The 21089-nt window shown below is 39.9% G+C and overlaps 1 protein-coding gene across 3 annotated transcripts in view; it reads right to left on the reverse strand.

Annotated features, from left to right (window-relative positions):
* IWS1 (interacts with SUPT6H, CTD assembly factor 1) overlaps nt 1-18307 on the reverse strand; it is a 43076-nt gene extending 24769 nt beyond the window's left edge. For 2 of the 3 annotated variants that reach the window (XM_028101325.2, XM_088021765.1), the window contains exons 1-2: nt 17991-18307; nt 15891-16006 (exon numbers count right to left, since the gene is read on the reverse strand). In XM_028101325.2, coding sequence (XP_027957126.1) covers nt 15891-16006; nt 17991-18024 — 150 coding nt within the window. In that variant the 5' untranslated portion in view covers nt 18025-18307. Of the gene's footprint in view, nt 1-15890; nt 16010-17990 lie in introns of all 3 variants that reach the window. The other variant, XM_028101324.2, reaches the window with a different exon arrangement.
* Nucleotides 18308-21089: the final 2782 nt, after the last annotated feature.

Raw genomic sequence — 21089 nt, forward strand, 5'->3', positions numbered from 1 at the left:
AATGTATTTTCTGTATACAGAAAATACATTTACAGTACTGTACTGTATTTATTGGAAAAAAAATCCACATATAAGTAGGCCTGCGCAGTTCAAACCCACATTGTTCAAGGGCCGACTATACTTTAAAGTGAGGAATAATTAACTCAACAAGCTATGTGCAAGTGCTGGGAGTTAAGGCTGAACATGTCTCAATGCCTGATCCTAAGAAGCTGCTTTCTAATGAGCCAGACAAATGTATCATTAACAACATAAACTAATATGCACTATCATGAAAGTATGCATGTTATTTTGAAAGCCTAAAGGAAGTGATCTATATGAGACTGAGCTATAAAAGGTGTGTAGACAACAGGTATTTGCAACTAGTTTGGAATAAAAGAGTTAAAAAAAATTAACAAAATTATTGAGGAGGGAAGGTGGGACATACAGGCACCAGAAGAGGAACTAAAGCAGAAGGCAAAAGGGAAAATTGTAACTGGTTTTTGGAATGCTGTCCATGACACACCCATAACATAATTCTAACAGCATGTTCGTGTGTGGCTCAATTTACTTTTACTGCAAACAACAGAAACCATCTCTGGCTATCTTCAGAAAAAAGAACAATATTCCCAGAATCAAAGTGGAATGAATGACTAAAGACTCAGAAAGGGTAGGAACCAAGGCAGCTCAGAGTTTAGAAAAAGGAACTCAAGGACCTTTCTACTAGAGCAATATCAATACCATGACTCACTCTAACCATGCTAAATTTCTGTGTCTAGGATCTAAATTTTAAACTCCCAAGACAGGTGATCTAACTGGCCAGAGCAGTATCAGATGTCGTGACTCAGTATTCACTGGGTTATACAACCAGAGCATGGACAGAGCACTGGGAGCCACTGCCAGAGAGGGAGAGATATCATGAACTAGACAGTCATCCCAAAACTTATCTGCTATATTCTACCCTGGATTTCCAGACACATGGTGTATACACTCTAAAACAAGCAACCATGGTGCGCCTGGGTGGCTCAGGAGGTTAAGCGTCTGCCTTAGGCTCAGGTCATGATCCCAGGGTCCTGGGGATCCAGCCCCTTGTCGAGCTCCCACTCAGCGGGGACTCTCCTTCTTCTCCCTCCCCCCTCTTGCTCTCTCTCTCAAATAAATAAATAAATCTTTAAAAATAAATAAGTAAATAAAACAAGCAACCATGACAAAGACATTACATATGGTCAGGATTGTGAAACTTAGGAAATTCTCATCAATTTTTGAGGAATTTCATAAAAACTGGGTATCTATTCATTATGTGTGATATGGTTAAGACAAAAAGGTAAGAAATCACTGCTAAGCACACTAAGAAAGTGCTAGTCAACAGACTCAAGTTGAAGAATGCACTTAGGCCGTGACATCACAGGATTCAGGAAAAGAGTATATCAGAAGTCATACAGTTACACTTAAAAGTTATCAGAATATTCAAAATTTTTAGGCTGGTTTCAACAATTAGTTTAAACTGCAAACTTAAAAAACCCAAAATACAGTTTTTAAAAACTCAGATATGAGTATAACAAATCAATTGTAGGAACTGCCATTTAAATGCCATGTTCTTAATTTTAAAAATTCCCTAATTGTTAACTGTCAAAGAAACTGACCACTCTGAGGTTTTTTAGAATCTTTAAAAATGTCTATAATGCCTCACACCTCCCTCTTATAATCGTTCACATTGTAGATACAAATAAATACTGGTTACCCATTAAGGAATGATCTGGTTGTTTGGCTCAGCATACAAACAGAAACCACACTCCATATGGACCAGGGCCACAATACACGCACTCAGAGATGATTAACATTTAAGAGTTACAAAGTAAATAATAAAACTGACATAAAGCAAATATTAATTTGTAAATTTCAAAGTGTATAAATGTCAAATAGAAATCCTTGTAAAGAACCAAACTCAGGATACTTGTTTCTTCCTTATCCATTAGAAGAGTCAAACAAAACTGTTGAACTTGCATACTAACCTACCATTATAAATTGGTAACACATTCAATGCCAAGTCACACAGTTAAATGCCATGAAGACATTTCTACAGATTTTCAAAAACATGTTTCACTGGACCTTAGTTCCAGAAGATGTATTTGAAAACCTCATCTTGGAAGTTATCAATACGTATCATTTTTACTAGCATATGAAAGAATCTAAGAAATCCAGCAACAAAATTACATAATGCTATTATACATAATGCTGTTTATCCGGTGTAGCTCCTGGAGTGGACTTTGAGAAACTCCCAATTTTACAGCAAGCATACACATAATAAAACGAAGCTATTATACAAGCATCCTTTGTCAAAAGCTGGTTGACCTTAAATCAGATAGTCAAAAATAAAAGCACTCCTGATGAGTAGTAGAAAATGCAAATTGCACACAAAGCTTAAGAGTTCATAATGATGAAGCAAACTCCTACTCCTGCCTACTACCTCTCCAGACTCATTTCTGCCCTCTCTCCAGTATCAACCCTGTGCACTGCACCAGCAGTTCCCAAACTTCCCAAATGATTCTATCTGCATTAGAATCATTTGGGGAGCTACTGATGAAAAAGCTCCAGATATAAATCCAGTAAGTTTGAAGAAGAGGTCACAGAATCTACATTTTGACATCTAATCCAAGTGACTCTAACCACACATTAAAATTCTACTGCAGACACATGGAACTACTACTTCATTACCTCCATACCTTTACAAATGCTGTTCCTTTTGCCTCGAATATCTTTCCCCCATCTTGTCATTTTCATACCTCAAAACTGGGCAAAAATGGCCTCTTCCTGAGGCCTCTCTTCCATTTTCCTCTCTAGACAGAATGGATTGTGTACAACATAACGTTAACAGTTAACAACACAGACTCTACAATTGGAAAGATCTGGGGTCCAAACCCTAGCTCAGCCACCTTCTATTGTCATCTAGGAAAATTTTCTTATTTCTCTAAGCCTCAGTGTTCTCAATCTCATGGAGTTAGGGACAGTATCAATACCTTAGAGGGATGTTTTGAGGATCAAATGTATGAAAAGTAGTTAGCACAGTGCCTGTGAACACTCAATAAATGCTATTAGCCATTCGTAACAAAATATCTTATTATTAATTAATTGCAAAACATTAACCCTTTAAGACTCAGCTCAAACACATCATCTGAAAAGGCTGAGCTGGTTCACCACTCCTTCATACCCCCATAGCATCCTGTACCTCTACCTCACTGAAAGGTGATGTTTTTTTTTTTTTTTAATTTTATTTATTTATTTGACAGAGAGATAGAGAGAGAGCACAAGCAGGGGGAGCAGCCGGCAGAGGGAGAGGAAGAAGCAGGCTCTCCGCTGAGCAGGGAGCCCAATGCAGGGCTTGATCCCAGGACCCTGGGATCATGACCTGAGCCACCTAGGCGCCCCAAAAGGTGATATTTACACAATTATCTTTATAATACACTGACCTTAAGATCAGAGACCATTTTTAAAAAAATGTATCTTTTACCTTTAGTATACAGAAGACACTTAAATTCACCAAAATGAAACAAAACCCCGTAAGACAATGCTTAACAGCAAAGAACCAACACAAAATAACATTTTCTCCTCAATTTGGTAGACTCAATGGCAAAGCCTGAGACCTAACACAAAGAAAAGAAAGTGTAGATGGAACCAAAAGAACTGGCCAAGGACAGCAGTGCCAAAGAATACTCTAGTTGCTCTAATGTAGTCTCCATAGGAATGCTTCCCTTATATTAGGACAAACTCTTTGTGGAAAGATCCAAACAAGAGCAGACTGCAATTCAAAAGGAGGCTGGGCTAATGGGACTGTCCCCAACTTCAACAGTAGATGGATGTAGGCCCACTCTGCTTTGCCTACCATTAGAAAACAATGAGAAGCCAGGCTCCATTTCCAAACAACCTCTATGTCAATGGTCCCACATACTATTTTCTTGTGTGAGACCCTCTTCTACCTTCTACACAGATGAAATCTACAGGCTTCTGGATTTTAAAATACATATTTCCTTCAATATATTTTCCATGAAACAAAAACCATAAACCACAAAGCTAATTTCATGCTGTCCAAGAAAATATTCAAGTGAAACAAAAATTAGAACTGGCAACTAGTTATAACCAGATCACATTTGTATTCAAACTGCTTTATTAAAAATGTATGGTTTTGGTGATAACTATTGAAAAATATTTTTTTAAAAGCTTTCCCCTTTTCACTATCTGCCTGACCACAAAAGATATGTGAAGATTCTGAGTTTTCAACATGCTCTATAAACAACAAATACATCTGATGAAAATCCCACTGATGTTTATATCCCTTTTAGGAACCTAGTCAAAAAGATGTTAATAAGTCACAGTTGAATTCTATCAAATATTTAAAGAAGAATTAATGCCAATCCTTCTAAAAAGTAGAAGAGGAAGCTGAGGGAACACTTCCAAACTCATTTTATGAATCCATCATTACCCTAATAACAAAACCAGACAAAGATACTACAAGAAAAGAAAATTACTGGCCAATATCTCTGACGAACACAAGTGAAAAAATCCTCAACAAAACATTAGTAAACCGGGGTGCCTGGGTGGCTGTCGTTAGGCGTCTGCCTTCGGCTCAGGTCATGATCCCAGGGTCCTGGGATCAAGCCCCACATCGGGCTCCCAGCTCCGGGGGAAGCCTGCTTCTCCCTCTCCCACTCCCCCTGCTTGTGTTCCCTCTCTCACTGTGTCTCTCTCTGTCAAATAAATAAATATTTTTTAAAAAATTAGTAAACCAAATGTAACAGTACACCATGACTATATGGTATTTATTCCAGTGATGCAAGGATAGCTCAACAAATCAATCAACGCATTATATCACATTAACAAAATGAAGGCTGAAAATCACCATCTCAATAGATGCAGAAAAAGCATTTGACACAATCCAACATCCACTTATGATAAAACACCTCTCAACAAACTGGTAAAGAGGGAACATATCTCAACATAATAAAAGCCATATATGACAAGTCCACAGATGACATCATAGTCAATGGGGAGAGCTAAAGGTTTTTCCTTTAAGATCAGGAAAAAGACAACATTCTCAACACTTTTATTCAACACAGTGGTGGCAGTCCTATCTGCAGCAATTAGGCAAGAAAAAGAAATAGAGGCATCCAAATCACAGGGGAAGAAGCAAAACTGTCATTATTTGCAGATGTCATGTTATATATAGAAGACCACCAAAAACTGTTAGAATGGATTCAATAGTTTCAGGACACAAAATCAATATACAAAAATCTGTTGCATTTTTATACACTAACAACAAAACCTCAAAAAAAAGAAAATAAGAGGGGCGCCTGGGTGGCTCAGTCATTAAGTGGCTTCAGCTCAGGTCATGATCCCAGGGTCCTGGGATCCAGCCCTGCATAGGGCTCCCTGTTCCATGGGAAGCCTGCTTCTCCCTCTCCCACTCCCACTGCTTGTGTTCCCTCTCTCACAGTGTCTGTCAAATAAATAAAATCTTTAAAAAAAAAAGAAAATAAGAAAATAATCTCATTAATAATACATCAAAAAGAATAAAATACCTAGGAATAAACTTAACCAAAGAGGTGAAAGAGAACTAGTCCAAGATGGTGGAAGAGTAGGAGAACTTAGTTTCATCTGGTCCCAGGAATTCAGCTAGATAGCTATCAAATCATTCTAAACACCTGTGAACTCAACCAGAGATCTAATAGCTGCAACTCTACAAATAGAAAAGCTACCACTTTCTGCAAGGTAGGAGGTGCAGAAAAGTGAATCCTAGAGGACATATGGGAAGATAAACCGTGGGGGCGGGGGGGGGGCGCTGTAAGCTGGCCACTGGAAAGTGATGTAGCAGGGGAGCATAAAATCAGAACTTTTATAAGTCTACGCTGGTGAGGGACTTCCCTGCCTGAAAGGCGCTCAGGTGGTGAACAGGGTTGGAATCCTAGGTGGGACAGTGTGGTCTCAGGATCCTTGGGGTCACAGGAAGACCAGGGGTGCCTGAGTGCAGCAGAGTTCCCAGGCATCGAAGTGGAAACCGGCTGTAAACAGTGAGCCCAGGAGTGGGCTCTCAGCTCAGGGTTGCCATAAATCACAAAGCTAGGCACAGTCAGGCAACTGCTCTCCGAGCAGGGGCCCAGCAAGTGGCAGAACCCCCAAGAACCCCCCCTTCCTCCCTTGGGAGGAGCGGCATGCATGTGTGCGACAGGAGTCTGCAGGGTTTGGAGATTCCAAACAGGGTCACATGCCTGAGATAGAAACAGTCATAGGCTAGGTGAGCACAAGTGGGGAAAAAACCAAGGAGACAGGAGTGATTGACTGCTTTTCCCTGGGGGGCTCTGAGAAGTGGGGTCCCGAGCTTTTTGGCTATGGGGCTGGAGATTGGGAGGCTGCCATTTTCATTCTCATCCTCTAAAGCAGCACAGAAAGCCTTCGGGGAACAAAAGCCACATAGAACAATCCAGAGCTGCTTACTTAGCCTGGCTCCCTGGCAAGGACAGTGCAATTCTGCCCGGGGAAAGACACCTGAGAATCAAGGCAACAGACTGCCCCCCCCCCACACACACACAAGATCAGCAAGAACACCTGGCTAAGACCAAGTTTACCCATCACAGAGAACTGCAAAACTCCAGCACTAGCAGAAAACTGTATACAGAATTCATGGTTTTTTCCCCATGATTCTTTAGTCTTTCAAATTTTTTTCTCTTTCCTTCTCAGCCAATTTCTTATTTTATCAACTCTTTTTAAAAATATTTTGTAATTTTCATTTTTACAGCTACATCATTGTAATTAATTTTGTTTTTGTATATATATTTTTCTTTCTTTACAATTTTGGGATGCAGTTCTTCTAACAGACCAAAACAACCCAGAATCTAGTGTATGGCTCTGTTCTCTTCACCTATCTGATCATACTCTCCCTTTTTTTCTTCTTCTTCTTTTTGTTTTGTTAAAGTCTTTAAATCTTCATCTTTACAATTACATTCTATTCTTTCAATGTATTTAATTTTAATTTTGTATACATAAAAGTTTTTCTTTCCTTACAATTTTGAGATGTAGTTTCTTCTAACAAACCGACCAAAATACACTCAGGATATAGTGTATTGTTCTATTCTGTTCACCTGTTTATATTCCTTCTGTTTTTCTCTCTTTTTATCTTTTAATTTTCATTTTTACAGTTACATTCTATCCTTTCATTGTATTTAATTTTACTTTTGTACATATATAAGTTTTTCTTTCTTTACAATTTTGGGATCTCGTTTCCTAACAAACAGACCAAAACGCATACAGGGTCCAGTGTATTGCTCTATTCTGTTCACTTGTCTAATTATATTCTCTAATTATTTATTCCCCCCCTCCCCCAGTTTCAGGTCCCTTTTGATTTGTTTAGGGTATACTTCTCTGAGGTCACTGTTGCCATTTTAGTATTTTGCTAATCTTTTTTTTTTTTTTTAAGATTTTATTTATTTATTTGACAGAGAGAGACACAGCGAGAGAGGGAACACAAGCCGGGGGGAGTAGGAGAGGGAGAAGCAGGCTTCCCGTGGAGCCGGGAGCCCGTTATGGGGCTCGATCCCAGGACCCTGGGATCATGACCTGAGCCAAAGGCAGATGCTTAACGACGCCATTTTAGTATTTTGTTCTCTCGTTCATTTAGCCTTCTCCGGGCAGAATGACAAGACAGAAAAACTCACCTCAAAAAAGAACAAAAGGCAGAACTGACTGCCAGGGACCCAATTAGTCTGGATATAAGTAAGATGTTGGAACTAGAGTTCAGAAGAACAATTACAAAGATACTAGCTGGGCTTAGGAAAAAAGCATAGAAGATACTAGAGTACCCCTTTCTGGAGAAATAAAAGAACTAAAATCTAATCAAGTCAAAATAAAAAAGACTATTAATGAGCTGTAATAAAAAAAATGGAGGCTCTCACTGCTAAGATAAATGAGAAAGAAGAGAGAATTAGTGATACAGAAGACCAAATGATGGAGAATAAAGAAGCTGAGAAAAAGAGAGATAAACAACTACTGGATCAGGAGGGGAGAATTTGAGAGATAAGTGATGCCATAAAGCGAAACAATATTAGAATAATTGGGATCCTGGAAGAGAAAAGAGAGAGAGGGGCAGAAGATACACTGGAACAAATTATAGCAGAGAACTTCCCAAATCTGGGAATGGAAACAGGCATTCAAGTCCAGGAGGCACAGAGAACCCCCCTCAAAATCAATAAAAATTGGTCAATACCTCGACATATAATTGTGAAACTTGCAAATCTCAGAGACAAAGAGAAAATCCTGAAAGCGGCTCGGGACAAGAGGTCCGTAACCTACAATGGTAGAAACGTTACACTGGCAGCAGACCTATACCAGAGACCTGGCAGGCCAGAAAGGACTGGCATGATATATTTAGGGTGCTAAATGAGATAAATATGCAGCCAAGAATACTTTATCCAGCAAGGAGGTCATTCAAAATAGGAGAGATAAAAAGCTTCCAGGTCAAATAGAAACCAAAAGAATTTGTGATCACTAAACCAGCCCTGCAAGTAATATTAAAAGGGATCCTTTAGGGGAAGAGATAGCCCAAAAGTAACATAGATCAGAAAGGAACAGAGACAATAAACAGCAACAGTGACTTGTAAAATGGCACTAAATTCATATCTTTCAATAGTTACTCTGCATGTAAATGAGCTAAATGACCCAATCAAAAGACACAGGGTATCAGATTCGATAAAAAAGGAAGACCATCTATATGCTGTCTGCAAGAGACTCATTTTAGACCCAAAGACACCTCCAGATTTAAAGTGAGGAGGTGGAAAACCATTTATCATGCTAATGGACATCAAATGAAAGCTGGGGTGGCAATCCTTATATCAGACAAATTAGATTTTAAACCAAAGACTGTAAGAAGAAATAAAGACTATAGAAAACACACATTAAAGTGGCAGACTGCAACTCTATCAAAAACATCAGATTGTGAATGGATTAAACAAGTCAGTCAAGAGACAGAAACCAGAGAGGCACCTGGGTGGCTCAGTCAGTTAAGTGTTGGACTCCCTAATTTCAAATCAAGTCATGATCTCAGGGTTGTGAGATCGAGCCCTCCATCAGGCTCTGCACTGGGCGTCAAGCCTGCTTAAGATTCTCTCTCCCTCTCCCTCTGCCCCTCCCCACCCAAAAAGAGACAGACACCAGATTAAAAAAAATACATATCCAACTATATGTTGAGTACAGGAGACACACTGTGGATGCAAAGACAGATTATACATTCTTCTCAAGTGCACATGAAACATTCTCCAGGACAGACCATACACTAGGCCATAAAACAAACCTCAATAAATTTAAAAGGATCGATATTACACAAAGCATGTTCTCAGACCATAATACAATTAATTAGAATAGGAAAAATGGTAACAATCTGAATATGAAATTAATAAAACAATTCCACTCACTAAACATCAAAGAGAAAAACACAGGAATAAATTTTTTTAAAAATGCAGCATTTGTACACTGAAAATTATAATCAATCGTTGAAAGAAACTGAAGACCTAAATAAACGAATAAATACCATATATTCAGGGATCAGTAGCTTCACATTGTCAAGATAATGACACTACCCAAACTCATTTATAGATTCACTGCAATCCCTACCAGGACCCCAGCTAACTTCCTTGCAGAAATGGACAAGCTGGCGGGCGCCTGGGTGGCTCAGTTGGTTAAGCGACTGCCTATGGCTCAGGTCATGATCCCGGAGTCCTGGGATCGAGTCCCATATCAGGCTCCCAGCTCAGCAGGGAGCCTGCTTCTCCCTCTGACTCTCTCTCCTCTCATGCTGTTTCTCTCTCCCTTGCTCTCTAATAAATAAATAAATACATCTTAAAAAAAAAATGGACAAGCTGATTCTAAAATACATATGTAATTGCAAGGGACCCAGAAAAGGTAAAACAATGTTGGAAAAGAACAAGTAGCACTCACACTCCTTGATATCAGAACTTACTCAAGATACTATGGCACTGCTGTAAGTACAGACACAGATATGAATCAATGAGAACCAAAGATACAGAAATAAACCATTACATCTATGGCCAACTGATTTTTTTACAAGGGGCCAAGACCATTTAATGAGGAAAGAACAATCTCTTCAACAAATGGTGCTAACACAACTAGATATCCACAAACAAAACAATGAACTGGACCCTTACCTCACAGTATATACAAAAAATAACCCAATATGAACCAAAGATCTAAATGTTAAGAACTCAAATTATAAAACTCAAAATAAAACACAGGGGTAAATCTTCATGACCCTGGATTTGGCAAAGAATTCTTAGACATGCCACTAAAAGTACAAGCCAACAAAAGAAAAAAAAAAGTAAATTGAACTTCATTAAAATTAGAAACATTTTTGTGTCAAAAAGTCACTAAAGTGAAAAGATAACTCATGTAACAGGAGAAAATATTTGCAAATCAGTCATCTAACTTGTATCCATACTATTTAAAGAACTCCCAGAACTCAATAAGAAAGACAAATTGGCGCCTGGGTGGCTCAGTTGGTTAAGCGACTGCCTTCGGCTCAGGTAATGATCCTGGAGTCCCTGGATCGAGTCCCGCATCGGGCTCCCTACTCAGCGGGGAGTCTGCTTCTCCCTCTGACCCTCCCCCCTCTCATGTGCTTTCTCTCTCTCTCATTCTCTCTCTCTCTCAAATAAATAAATAAAATCTTAAAAAAAAAAAAAAGACAAATTGCCCAATTAAAAAATGAACAAGGGCTCTGTATGGACATCTCTCCCAAGATGTTACACAAATGGCCAATACCCACATAAGTATAATGAACATCATTACTCATCAGGGAAATGCAAATCAAAACCATAATGAGATACTACTGCACATCCACTAAGATGTCTATAATCAAAGAGTCAGGTAATAACAAGAGTTGCCAAGGATACAGAGAAATCAGAACCTTCATACACTACTACTAGGAATGTAAAATGGTGCAGCCACAGTGGAAAACAGCCTGAGAGTTCCTCAAACAATTAAGAATAAAGTTACCATATGACCCAGTAATTCCACTCCTAGGCACATACCCAAGAGAAATAACATGTCCACACAAAAACTTCTATGTGAGTGCCTGGGTGGCTCAACTGGTTAAGCGACTGCCTTCGGCTCGGGTCATGATCCTGGAGTTCCAGGATCGAGTCCCGCGTTGGGCTCCCTGCTCAGTGGGGAGTCTGCTTCTCCCTCTGACCCTCCCTCCTCTCATGTGTTCTCTCTCTCATTCTCACTCTCAAATAAATAAAATCTTAAAAAAAAAACTTCTATGTAAATGTTTATAGAAGCATTTCTTATAACAGCCAAAAGGTAAAAACTTAAATGTCCATCAACTGACAAATGGATAAACAAATGTGGTTTATCCATACAATGGAATATTACCCCAAAAAGAAATAAGTACTGATACATGCTACAACATATATGGGTATGGTGTACACATACCTCCAACATAAATGGTTTACAATGACTAAACCTTGAAAACATTAAGTGAACAAACCAGTCACAAAAGACCATATATTATGTAATTCCATTCATATGGAGTGTCCAGAAGGATGGGAAGGGGGGAAGGGTGTGAGTGATAAGCAGGTCATAGCTAAAGAGTTTCTTTCTTTTTTCTTTTTTCAAGATTTTATTTATTTATTCATGAGAGACAGAGGGAGAGAGAGAGAGAGAGAGAGAGAGAGAAACAGAGGGAGAAGCAGGCTCCCAAGGAGCAGGGAGCCCGATGCAGGACTCGATCCCAGGACCCTGGGATCATGACCTGAGCCGAAGGCAGACGCTTAACCATCTGAGCCACCCAGGCGCCCTAAAGAGTTTCTTTTTGAAGTGATGAAGAGATTCTAAAATTGACTATGGTGACAGTTGCACTACTGTGCATATACTAAAGATGACTGAATTACACATTTTAAATGGGTGAACTGTAGGGTATGTAAGTTTATCTCAATAAAGCGGTTTTTAAAAAAAGACAAGTGATAATTTTCAAGATCAGATGATGTAGAAAAATCCATAATGAACAAAATATCAAGATTTTAAAAATACAGTATTACTGATTTTTCCTTTTGTAGGCTCCAATATGGACCAGCAAAGCACTGTTACTTATCTTGACTTTCTGTATTTTATACTTTTAATCTTAATTTTAAAAATATTATCTTGAATCAAAAACTAATGATGTAATGTATGGTGATTAACACAATAAAAATTTTTTAAAAAATATTATCTTGAGTTTTTTCAAAACTTTCCTTACAGATCTAAACAAATACACACAGAGTGAATACTATAAGTGAAATGAGTTTTTTCAGAAACCAGCCTAAACTCTAAAATGCTAATGGGAAAAACCTTTTTTACATTATTGGAGAACCATGTTTTGAGTACCATCCTGTGGTAGGCAAAATAATGCCTCTCCAAAAGATGTCCACATCCTAATCCCCAGAACTTGTGCATGTTAACTTTACATGCAAAACGGGCTGTGTAGATGTAATTAAGGAACCTGAGATAAGAAGATTATCCTGGATTATCTGAGTAGGCCCAATATAACTACAAGGGTCCTTATAAGAGGGAAGCGGACTCTGGAAAACAGTATGGAAGATCCTCAGAAAGTTGAAAACAGAGCTATCCTACAACCCAGCAATTGCACTACTGGGTATTTACCCCAAAGATACAAATGTAGTGATCCGAAGGGGTATGTGCACCCCAATGTTTATAGCAGCAATGTCCGCAATAGCCAAACTATGGAAAGAGCCAAGATGTCCATCAACAGATGAATGGATAAAGATGTGATATACACACACACACACACACACACACACACACACACACACACACACACACAGGAATATTATGCAGCCATAAAAAAAAAAAACCAAAACAAAACAAAATCTTGCCATTTGCAACAACATGGATGGAACTAGAGGGTATTATACTAAGCGAAATATGTCAATCAGAGAAAGACAATTATCGTATGATTTCACTGATATGAGGAATCTGAGAAACAAGACAGAGGATCATAGGGGAAGGAAGGGAAAGATGAAACCAGAGAGGGAGACAAACCGTAAGAGACTTCTTAATCTCTGGAAACAAACTGAGAGTTGCTGGAGTGGAGAGGGGTGGGAGGGATGGGGTGGCTGGGTGATAGACACTGGGGAGGGTATGTACTATGGTGAGCACTGTGAATTGTGTAAGACTGATGAATCACAGACCTGTACCCCTGAAACAAATAATACATTATATGTTAATAAAAAATAAAAAAATAAAAAGAGAGAGGGCAAGAGGGTCAGAGTAAGAGATAGAGATGTGACTGCAGAGGTCAGAGAGATTTGAAGATGCTATGGTGCTGGCTTTGATGATGAAGGAACCACAAGCCAACAAATGCAACTGATCTACAGAGCTGGAGAAGGCAAGGAAATGGATTCTCCTTTACAGAAGGAACATGGCCCTGGTAATAACTTGATTTTAACCCATTAACCCCTTGAGACCCATTTTAGACTTCCAATTTCCAGAATTATAAGATAATAAATCTCTTTTGTTTTATGCCACCTGATTTGTGTCAAACTGTTATGGCAGCAAAAGGAAACTAATACACATTTTTAAGGTTTTGGGCCTGTCATCAGAATTGTTCAATTTAATACAAACGGTACTCTTTTAACATCCCACTACCTTCTAGAAAATATTTTTCATAGGAAAACAATCCAAAATTTCTCTTGAGAAGCCATTTTAAACAGCCAAAAGAGCATTAATGCAGCACTCAACACTTAATAAGGGTAAAATTGGCACTCTCAAACTACACTCTAGTAGTTTAAAAAATTAGGATAATCCTCCTGGAAGGGATTATCTATGGAAAGAACAAAAATATGTTCACGGCAGACTTCATTTTTAATATCGAAACACTCTATAGGTCAACAATCAGGAAACAATTAATGGTGCATCCATTTTATGAAATATTATGTAAGCCATAAAATTATGCTTAGTGAAACTCCTTAATGACATAAAGAAATTCTTAGGTACAACTTTAAGTGAACAGATAAAAAACATTATATAGATACAAAATATACAGTAAAATCTCAAGTAACTTAAAATGTACACATACATTATATATATGAGAAAATAAAAATGCAGAACAAATAATATAAAAAGTTAACAGTCATTTCTGTGGTAACAGTATACTGATTTTAATTTTCTTCTTTAAGCTTTTAATACAGTTTACAAATTTTCAGCATGCACATTTAGAATCCACCTCATTACAAAAAAGTAGTTGAAGATGCTTAAAGGTAAGCCTACATTACATTTACAACTGAATCATGAAGCCCCAAGTCAATCATCTCATGCTATTTTCCTAAGTGGAAACATTAATAAAGCCCTACACACTAATAAACTGTAACAATGTTTACATTATCAAGTAATTTCTACCTATCAATTAATACATTATTAGAATTTAGTCTAAATACTTAAGAGCATACAAAAAACCGAGTGGCATCAAAATAACTAAAAGATATGCCTTTCTCCCGGTCCATTTAGCCTCCAATCTCATGTGTCCCCTCCCTACTCCCCTCTTGCCGCACTGGCTCCTTGGCGTTCCTTGAACACATCAAGCACACTCACACCTTAGGGTCTTTGCCCAGAATAGAGAGAGAGAGAGAGAGAGAGAGAGAGAGAGAGAGAGAGAGTGTGTGTGTGTGTGTGTGTGTGTGTGTGTGTGTGTGTTCTTCTACACAGCCACATGGCTATTCCTTTACCTCCCTTCACGCCTTGATTGAAAGTCACTTTCTTAATAAGGCCTATGTGTACCTCCCTATTTAACAACAGAACCTGCCCTCTATTCTGGCACCCTTCATCCTTTTCTAACTTTCTTCTTTCTCCACAGCACTTATCATCTCCTAACAAACTACTCAATTTTTAAAAAATACTGTCTTTCTCCCCCTTATGAAAAATAAATCCCAGAAGAGAAGTACTTTGGTGATGGTGAGACCTCATCTAGTCCTGGATAGTTCAAAAGAACCCAACACACAGCAGATGCTCAATAAATATTTGTTGGATGTCTAAACACACTCATGACATGTCAAAGGACAGAATAATACAATCTCTAATAATTGTATCTCCTACTTAAAATTGGACAATTTTCTGTTCCTGTGTAATCAAATAAAATATATGACACATGAACTTCTTAAAAGAAAAATCTCATCATCTTTATCATTCCTATGGGTTTCAGTTTGTTTACCAAAAACGTATAGCTGAATTACTGGAAAAATGTCCCAATTTTATTTTTTTAACACTGTGTAGTACAGACTGTGTAACCAGGGAAGCAAATTAAATATTTTTAAAATGTTTATTAGGCCAAATATGTTGAAATGCTGTACACAAGATCCAACACTACTCTGTATTATTAATCAAAAACAGCTTTTTAAACTCTATTTGATATCATTATATACATTATACACACTGGAACAGTTCAGACTGAGAAAGCCAAAACCTGATAAGAATTCTGATAGGTGATAATCCCCATAACTTTCTATCCCAATTGATATTTCTTCAGCTTGCAAATGCTCATTGCCCCTATCAGACATCATTTTGGGAATGGGGAGACCCACTCAAGTATCAAAGGGCCTGGTCCATTTTCTGAATCAGTACGCACATTTGAAAACTGCCTACTATCTGAAGAGGGACCCAATCAGAAATTCTTTCCCTGTGATTTCCTAAGAAACCAGACTATCCCTGTTTATTTTTAAAGCAGTTCTCTATTAATTTAAAATCCTTTACTCCCAGGGTTTGAAGCCTACACCATGTGACAGGATCTCTACAACTCCTAAACAAAAACACATCTCACAGAATGCAAGGGAAAAGCCTCCCCAAAGATGTTGTTTAGCCAATACCTCTGAATGACGTTCTACACTTCCAGTGTCTGATCCAGAGTGCTGCTCATTTACATCATCCTCAACGTCTGACCCTGAATCCCGTTCATCCTGTACTGGGGTAGCGCCACCATCATCTGCTTAAAAATAAAACAAAAACCCACTTAAGGTGTAAGATGGATGACATCTACAACTGAAATGAACACAATGAATCAAGAATAATGTAAGAGCAAAGGTTACCACTGATGAAGCATGACTAATGATGCTAATGTAAATAAGACAACGGTACAACGCTTATATATAAATACCAACAATCAGAACACATATTGTGACATATGTGGCAGCAAAAATACGTCATGAAAGAAATGTGAACCTTAAGAGACATCACTAAGGACCAAGTGAACAACCTCTAAATAATAGTGTGCTCTTTAACTATTTCAACTTTACGTTAACACCTCAGTCTATTCTCTCCACAGCACTTACTTACCACCTTCTAATGTACTACATGACTTACCAAGTTATTTTGTTTAATGTGGGTCTTTTCTCACTTGAATGAAAGAGCCAAAAGAGCAAGGATTTTGGTTCACTGCTGATTCCCTGGAGCCCAGAACACTGCCTGCCACAGTACAGTAAATATCTGTTTATGAATGAAGAGCACAAGGAACTCCAGTACAGAAATAGTATAAACTTAAAGTAAAGCATATGCTGTACTGCTACAAAATGGTAAAAATGAATTGCTACCTACCTTTAAAAATATAAAGTAAAATTGTATTTTGAGAGGGATTTAGGGCTGTTGGAGCATATGGGAAGACTTGATTAGAAGTTTAATAAAAATAAATGAAGCAGTCGACTACAGAAAACCAAAAAGTTGTATAAGCATGAAATCACTATCATACTAACAAGCTACTCTACTTAGCTAAGAAGAATATTTATACAAATTACAAATAATTCTGATGTAATGAATAATTATGCTGCAATAGTGAGAGTATGGGGGAGAAGAGGCTAAAATCCTGTCCTAGCACAAAAAGGAATCATTATGGAATGCCTAAAAATGATGCAACAAGAAAGAGCATAAATTAAGAATATGAAGGTAAAAATAAAAAAAAAAAACGGCTATAAGAATGAAAAGTAAGGGAACTGTTATTTTTTTCAAGTCTTCCAGCACTTAACCCATAGACATGTATTACATATTACTTATTTGAAAAATAATTTAATAATTTAGAAAGAACTATTTTGAAAACTATTCTGAAAATATCAGGCAAACATTCTAAGCAAAACAGCAGTGCATGCCTGGAAACGCGTTTTGTAGTCATCACTATTCGCTATCATACAGCGAATCGAAGTGAACCCCAACAGAAAAAAGATTAACATTCAGACATTTAGGCACTCCGGACAGAGAATACTTCATGGAACTAGGACACAAAGTGAAAGGAAATGTAAAGTTCTTCCCCACTAGGTCATGCCTTATTCGTCCTTATATCTCCGGTGCCTAGTAGTGTTAGCAAACACGGTGCCCAGTGTTTACTGAATAAACAGGAAACAAAGATTAAGAGGAAAGGTCTCAAGGTGAAGGAAAGGCACAAAATCACCAGTAAGTGCCAGAGTACACGCCTTACTCTAAAATATTTATAAAACTCAAACAAAGGTCCTACGTTTTCTTTACTTCGAAACCACTGTCAACGGCGAGATTAAACCAGCTCTAACTCCGTGTGAAAAGTCTAGGAAAGATCCCGCACCCCCTACTGAACCGCTCCCTTGAATTCTCGCAAAACACTCGCAACTCCAGGAAAAAAAAAAAAAAATCCGTAACTGGAGAGACCTTCCCTAGGACTTCACACATAGAAGCACTTAAAATATGGAAGTGGCTTCCCAGTTTCAGCAAAAAACTTCACCGATTCAGAAGACGGCTCTCCGTCTAGAATCCCCTCTCCAAGGTTCTAACTTCGGGGCCGCAGCGGGTCAGCGGGCTCTTCGCGCTCCGCTTCACAGTACACGGCGGGCCCAGTTGGGGGAAGGAACGTCTCAGGGGCCTCCCTCCCCTACCCCGCGAGGATGAGAGGCCAAGCCCCGCTGAATAACTGCTCCGCCCCCCAAGCCCTGTCCCCCAAGTCCCTGCCCCACCTGACTGGTCGCCGCTGTAATATTCCGAATCCATGGCAGGCGGGCTCTCGGCGGGGAGTGTCCGCGCCCCGCGCCGCCCCCGTCACCTCCTTCCAGGCGATGTGACCCCCCGATGGCGCGGCCCGATGCTCAGAAGCTCCCGCTCGACTAGGGTTTCGAGAGTGCGGAGAATAAAACAGCAGCAGCGGCAGGCGCAAACACTTCGACCTAAAAGCCCCGGCACAAGAGGCCGTACCTGGCAAGCGGGCAGGCGTGTGGATCCGCGCTCTACTTCCCAGAAGCACCTCTGGGGCGAAAATGGCGTCTGCCCACGACCCTCAGAGGAATGCAGCGCGCAGGCGCCGTCCCCTATCATCTGGCCAATAAGAAGACGCAACGGTAATGACGCACAGCGTGGCCGGAAAAGAGACTACTGGGTAAATTGAGCGGGAGCTCCAGCTTCAGTTAAATACCTTCCTTTCAGGAGCCGGTTATGTTCCCCCACGGAGTTGATAACCTTACTTTATTGGTTCTCTGCCCGTGCGCCTTGTTTGAAGATCTTCTTGAATTATGCTTCTGGAAAATGAAGACCCGCTACATTTTCATTATACGGCAAATTAAGTATGCTTCCCGTCATGCAGTGAGGCGCTCGATTCCCGCCCTTAGTACGGGAGGGAAGTGGCGCACTGCTCTCTGGGACTTGTAGTTCGAAGCTTTGGCCACTGTGGTGCGTTACTAACTGGCGTGATTGAAAGGGCTTCCTTTCAGGGCATTTTTCTTCCTTTTTTTCTCTTTTGAAAATAACAACTTGAGGCGCCTGGGTGGATCAGTCGGCTAAGCGTCGGACTGCTTCGGCTCAGGTCTTGCAGGGTTGTGAGTTCAAGCCCCACCTTGGGGCTGTGAGTTCAAGCCCCAGCATGGAGCTACTTAAAAATAATGACTTTATTCCCATCTTAAGAAGCCATTTGGTCAGTAATACGGAGTAGAAGTTTTTACTTCCAAAAGAGTCCCCTGATGAAAGACATTGTTGAGCTTTACTTGAGCCCTGTGCCCCTGGTGAAGAGCAATGGTTAAGAAACCTCGTGACCTATCAGTTATCTTTGAAGAGCTTTCTGTAAAGAACCACCCTTCTGTCTATGACTTAGATAAAACTCACTCTCCACTCTTTCATGACCCTTTTGTTAGCTTGTAACATAGGCCCCCGCGGAGACCTGTCCCCTTGTGTCTGAGCCTGCTCCTGAGGGCCACTCAGACCCTGCAACTTCCTGTTTATTGTTTCATGAATAATTGGCTGAGATTAGAAGTCTGCCCTCCGCACTGAAACTAGCTAGACACAGAGATAAACATTTTCTGTTCACCTGACTGACTGAAACTTCTTCTGATTGCAAATCATCCCACTTTCCTCCCTATGAAAGTTTAAGGCAAAAACAACCTCGGCAGGCACTCTGATCTTCATATCTGGAGAGCTCTCCCTATTACAATCTAAATAAAATCCATTTCCTTACTTGTTTGCTTTTGTCTCAGACAAAGCAGAGAATGTTCTTGCCTTTTCATTAAAGGAGGGCCAGTAGAGGTAAGCAAAGATTCCCCGGGATGTGTAGACCTGCATACATTGGGCCTTTTGTTAGCAAAGCAGACTGGATTTCTAGGTATGCCTATCCTGTTGTAAGGCCTCATTTGGTGCCCTGGAAAGTCCACCTCCTACCTTGGGCTTGAGAGATGTGGATTCTCTGATGCGTTCTCTGCTATGAATTCTCAGAGTGCCCTTAGTCAAGACACATCCCTGCTTTGATATTCCTTGAGCCCTTTGTTAGCCAGTCAGAATATGCTGGCAGAACCCAGTTCTAGGTTCCAGAAATGGGCATGGGAAGGGAAGGAAGAGAGAGGGGTGGTTTCTCTCTAGAAATTCTTATTTTCTTGGGGCGCCTGGGTGGCTCAGTTGGTTAAGCGACTGCCTTCGGCTCAGGTCATGATCGTGGAGTCCTGGGATCGAGTCCCGCATCAGGCTCTCTGCTCAGCAGGGAGTCTGCTTCTCCCTCTGCCCCTCCCCCCCTCATGTGCTCTCTCTTTTTTTTTTATTTTTTATTGTTATGTTAATCACCATACATTACATCATTAGCTCTTGATGTAGTGTTCCATGATTCGTTGTTTGTGCATAACACCCAGTGCTCCACGCAGAACATGCCCTCCTTAATACCCATCACCAGGCTAACCCATCCCCCCACTCCCCTCCCCTCTAGAACCCTCAGTTTGTTTTTCAGAGTCCATCGTCTCTCATGGTTCGTGTCCCCCTCCGACTTACTTCCCTTCATTCTTCCCCTCCTGCTATCTTCTTTTTCTTTTTTCCTAACATATCTTGCATTATTTGTTTCAGAAGTACAGATCTGTGATTCAACAGTCTTGCACAATTCACAGCCTCACCATAGCACATACCCTACCCAATGTCTATCACCCAGCCACCCCATCCCTCCCACCCCCCACCACTCAGCAACACTCAGTTTGTTTCCTGAGATTAAGAATTCCTCATATCAGTGAGGTCATATGATACATGTCTTTCTCTGATTGACTTATTTCACTCAGCCTAACACCCTCCAGTTCCATCCACGTCGTTGCAAATGGCAAGATCTCATTCCTTTTGATGGCTGCATAATATTCCATTGTGTATATATACCACATCTTCTTTATCCATTCATCTGTCGTTGGACATCTTGGCTCTTTTCACAGTTTGGCTATTGTGGACATTGCTGCTATAAACATTGGGGTGCACGTACCCCTTCGGATCCCTACATTTGTATCTTTGGGGTAAATACCCAGTAGTGCAATTGCTGGATCGTATGGTAGCTCTATTTTCAACTGTTTGAGGAACCTCCATACTGTTTTCCAGAGCGGCTGCACCAGCTTGCATTCCCACCAACAGCGTAGGAGGGTTCCCCTTTCTCCGCATCCCCGCCAGCATCTGTCATTTCCTGACTTGTTAATTTTAGCCATTCTGACTGGTGTGAGGTGGTATCTCATGGAGGTTTTGATTTGGATTTCCCTGATGCCGAGCGATGTTGTCATGTGCTCTCTCTTTCTCTCTCTCTCTCTCTCATTCTCTCTCTTTCAAATAAATAAATAAAT

This window comes from Eumetopias jubatus, unplaced genomic scaffold, assembly GCF_037043125.1.
Source record: "Eumetopias jubatus isolate StellerSeaLion01/CBP00866 unplaced genomic scaffold, mEumJub1_p1.0 scaffold_3, whole genome shotgun sequence".
Classification (NCBI taxonomy): Eukaryota; Metazoa; Chordata; class Mammalia; order Carnivora; family Otariidae; genus Eumetopias; species Eumetopias jubatus.